This window comes from Limulus polyphemus, unplaced genomic scaffold, assembly GCF_000517525.1.
Source record: "Limulus polyphemus unplaced genomic scaffold, Limulus_polyphemus-2.1.2 Scaffold12504, whole genome shotgun sequence".
NCBI classification, from domain to species: Eukaryota; Metazoa; Arthropoda; class Merostomata; order Xiphosura; family Limulidae; genus Limulus; species Limulus polyphemus.
The window spans coordinates 9,601-12,667 of record NW_013678114.1 but is presented as its reverse complement, the minus strand read 5'-3'; the positions used below and the strand labels follow the sequence as shown (position 1 = coordinate 12,667).

Here is a 3,067-nt window from a genome sequence, read left to right as displayed (position 1 = left end):
CTCAAGATAAAGAACAGGGTGTCTATCCAGTGAACAAGCCTGAATCTCAAGATAAAGAACAGGGTGTCTATCCAGTGAACAAGCCTGAATCTCAAGATAAAGAACAGGGTGTCTATCCCAGTATTATGTTAATTCTGTGAAAAAATTTATATTGGTGAAATGGTAAAAGATTGTGGAAGATAAAAAGAATGTTAAAAGAAGTAAAACAAATAGTGCTGTTTTTTTTCTATACAATAGAAATTTTATCAAATCATGTAGAAATCAGCCAAAATAATATATAAAACAAGAAGTTATGTTGAAAGAAGATTTACTAATCCAAAGACTTTATCACCTCTGGAGATTACTTTAACCCTTTTCTGGTACCTTACATCATGAAACAACTTGGAACTTCTGCTACAAAACAAGCAACGTAGGTGTTTCTTTCACAAACAAAACTTGGAAGGAAGAGGAAACATGAAAATGGTGAAACCTATATCCACATAACTTCTTGTTTCCTGTCAGTGGATCTAAACTTTATTTTTTAAACAATAACTTGAGAATTAACTGTATTTTGTTTACAAATAAAAAATTAAAACATTAGAAAATTCTAGCATTTTAATTCTTTATAAAAACAGAACAGCTATGCCCTTCCCTTTCAAAGTTACCATAACAAAGTCACTGTGTCAGTCTAGTAGTTACTGTGTCACTCTTGTAGTTACCATAACAAAATCACTGTGTCACTCTCATAGTTACCACAACAAAGTCACTGTGTCACTCTCATAGTTACCATAACAAAGTCACTGTGTCACTCTCATAGTTACCATAACAAAGTCACTGTGTCAGTCTCGTAATTACCATAACAAAGTCACTGTGTCAGTCTCATAGTTACCATAACAAAGTCACTGTGTCACTCTCGTAGTTACCATAACAAAGTCACTGTGTCACTCTTGTAGTTACCATAACAAAGTCACTGTGTCACTCTCATAGTTACCATAACAAAGTCACTGTGTCACTCTCATAGTTTCCAATCAACAAATCTGGGTAGCCATTCCCATCAAGATCTAAGGTTCCTGAGATAGAGTAACCAAACGTTGCAAGGTTGGTACGTGACAACACTTGCTTAGGAAAGTCTGAAGCTTGAATTATCTAAACAGAAATATAAAATGTAGAGTCAATTAAACACCAATACTGAACACTAAATTTCAAAAAAGGAAATGCTGTGGAATATATTCACTATATTAAAATGTAAATTTTATAAGATTATCCTGTCTTTTTTTTTACACCATTAATTCAATTCATTATCAATCTTACAGATTCAGAAAAACTTAATTTGATGTTCACCATTTCCTGATGGATGTAAAAGCTTTTGAATTGATTACTTCTACTTTTAGTTGTGCACACATAAAAAAAGGAAGAAATGTCAAGAAATTGAAATACAAAAAATAGTACACTTTCTTTGTTCTTAAACTTATCTTCTGCTTCTTGAATCTACTGGAGAAAAAAATAAATATTACTCATCAATTAAAAAAAAAACTATTACCTAATAACCAAAGGTTTTGATTTGCCCAATTACTGAATTAAATTCCTTAATAAAGTGGTGCACATTCAAAACTCAGTGGCTGTCCTTAGTCATTGTAAGGGTTTAGTTTTGTTGGATCTCAAGGGTGTATCAGAATCCAATTACACTGTCACGTTTGAAAGAAGTAACTTTGTTGAGAAACATTAATTTTCACCATGAAAACCTTCCCATTCTAAGTAATTCACCTGAGATGGCTCTTTGTTCAATCCTGTCTTTGATCCGAGGTAGATGTACACTACTCCTGTTCCTTCGTACGGTGCTCCAACAGCTAAATCTAGGGGAAAAGTAATTATTATACAAGATCTTAAGATTACTACAACTTTCCTGTAAAAAGTCATTTAGAGTTCAGTACATATATGACATTTGAATTATCTCACACAAATACAACAGGAAATGGAATTGGTACATTTTAAAATGACAATTTATGCTCATGTGAAACAAAAATAATAACTCTATAAACCATCAATGTTGCATTAAATTAGCATAGATCAATACCAAAGTGTTTCAATGAACAAATAAATATCACAGCATTTCAGTGGAAAAGGATGGATAACACAGTGTTTCAGTGAACAAGGATGTATAGCATCGTGTTTCAGTGAACAAGGATGTATAGCATCATGTTTCAGTGAACAAGGATGGATAACATAGTGTTTCAGTGAACAAGGATGTATAGCACTGTGTTTCAGTGAACAAGGATGGATAACATAGTGTTTCAGTGAACAAGGATGGATAACATAGTGTTTCAGTGAACAAGGATGTATAGCATCGTGTTTCAGTGAACAAGGATAGATAACAGGGTTTTAATGAACAAGGATAGATAACAGTGTTTCAGTGAACAAGGATGGATAACATTGTGTTTCAGTGAACAAGGATGGATAACAGGGTTTCAATGAACAAGGATGGATAACAGTGTTTCAATGAACAAGGATGGATAACAGTGTTTTAATGAACAAGGATGGATAACAGTGTTTTAATGAACAAGGATGGATAGCTTAGTGTTTCAATAAGCAAGGATGGATTGGAAGTATTAATCATGTTGACTTAAAACAAGACCAATAGAGACATGTGATTTATCTGAAGACTGCAGTATCCATAAGCTCAGCTTTAACTTGACAAGGTTTTGTTTTAATGTCATTTAATGTAAAGAATAAAACTTCTAGACTGAAGTATTCAGTCCAGTTAATAACATGAATAATAAAAAGTTGTCTTTCAGCATTGTATTTGATTTGGAAAGATCCAAATAGTAATGTGTCGGATGGCATATCCAATGGGTTTCCCTCGTTGTCTGTGAAATATTCATGTAAAAATTAGAGAATGGGGCTTAGCATAGTGCATTACACAAACCTTGACACTAGTGGGGTACGTTGATGACACTTCTAACCCAGATCAAAGTGTCTCATTGAACCTTCTTGACACTAGTGGGAGGTATGTTGATGACACTTATAACCCAGATCAAAGTGTCTCATTGAACCTTCTTGACACTAGTGGGGGTACATTGATTACACTTAT

General features: G+C 33.5%; 1 protein-coding gene across 1 annotated transcript in view; it reads right to left on the bottom strand.

The window, feature by feature from the left end:
- Positions 1-970: 970 nt before the first annotated feature.
- The window catches only part of LOC111083974 (integrin alpha-PS1-like), a gene marked incomplete at its 3' end in the record, with an annotated part of 11,444 nt that continues 9,347 nt past the window's right edge, over positions 971-3,067 (bottom strand). The window contains exons 7-8 of the mRNA XM_022380729.1: positions 1,744-1,832; positions 971-1,125 (exon numbers count right to left, since the gene is read on the bottom strand). Of these exons, the coding sequence (XP_022236437.1) occupies positions 971-1,125; positions 1,744-1,832 (244 nt within the window). The remainder of the gene's footprint in view (positions 1,126-1,743; positions 1,833-3,067) is intronic.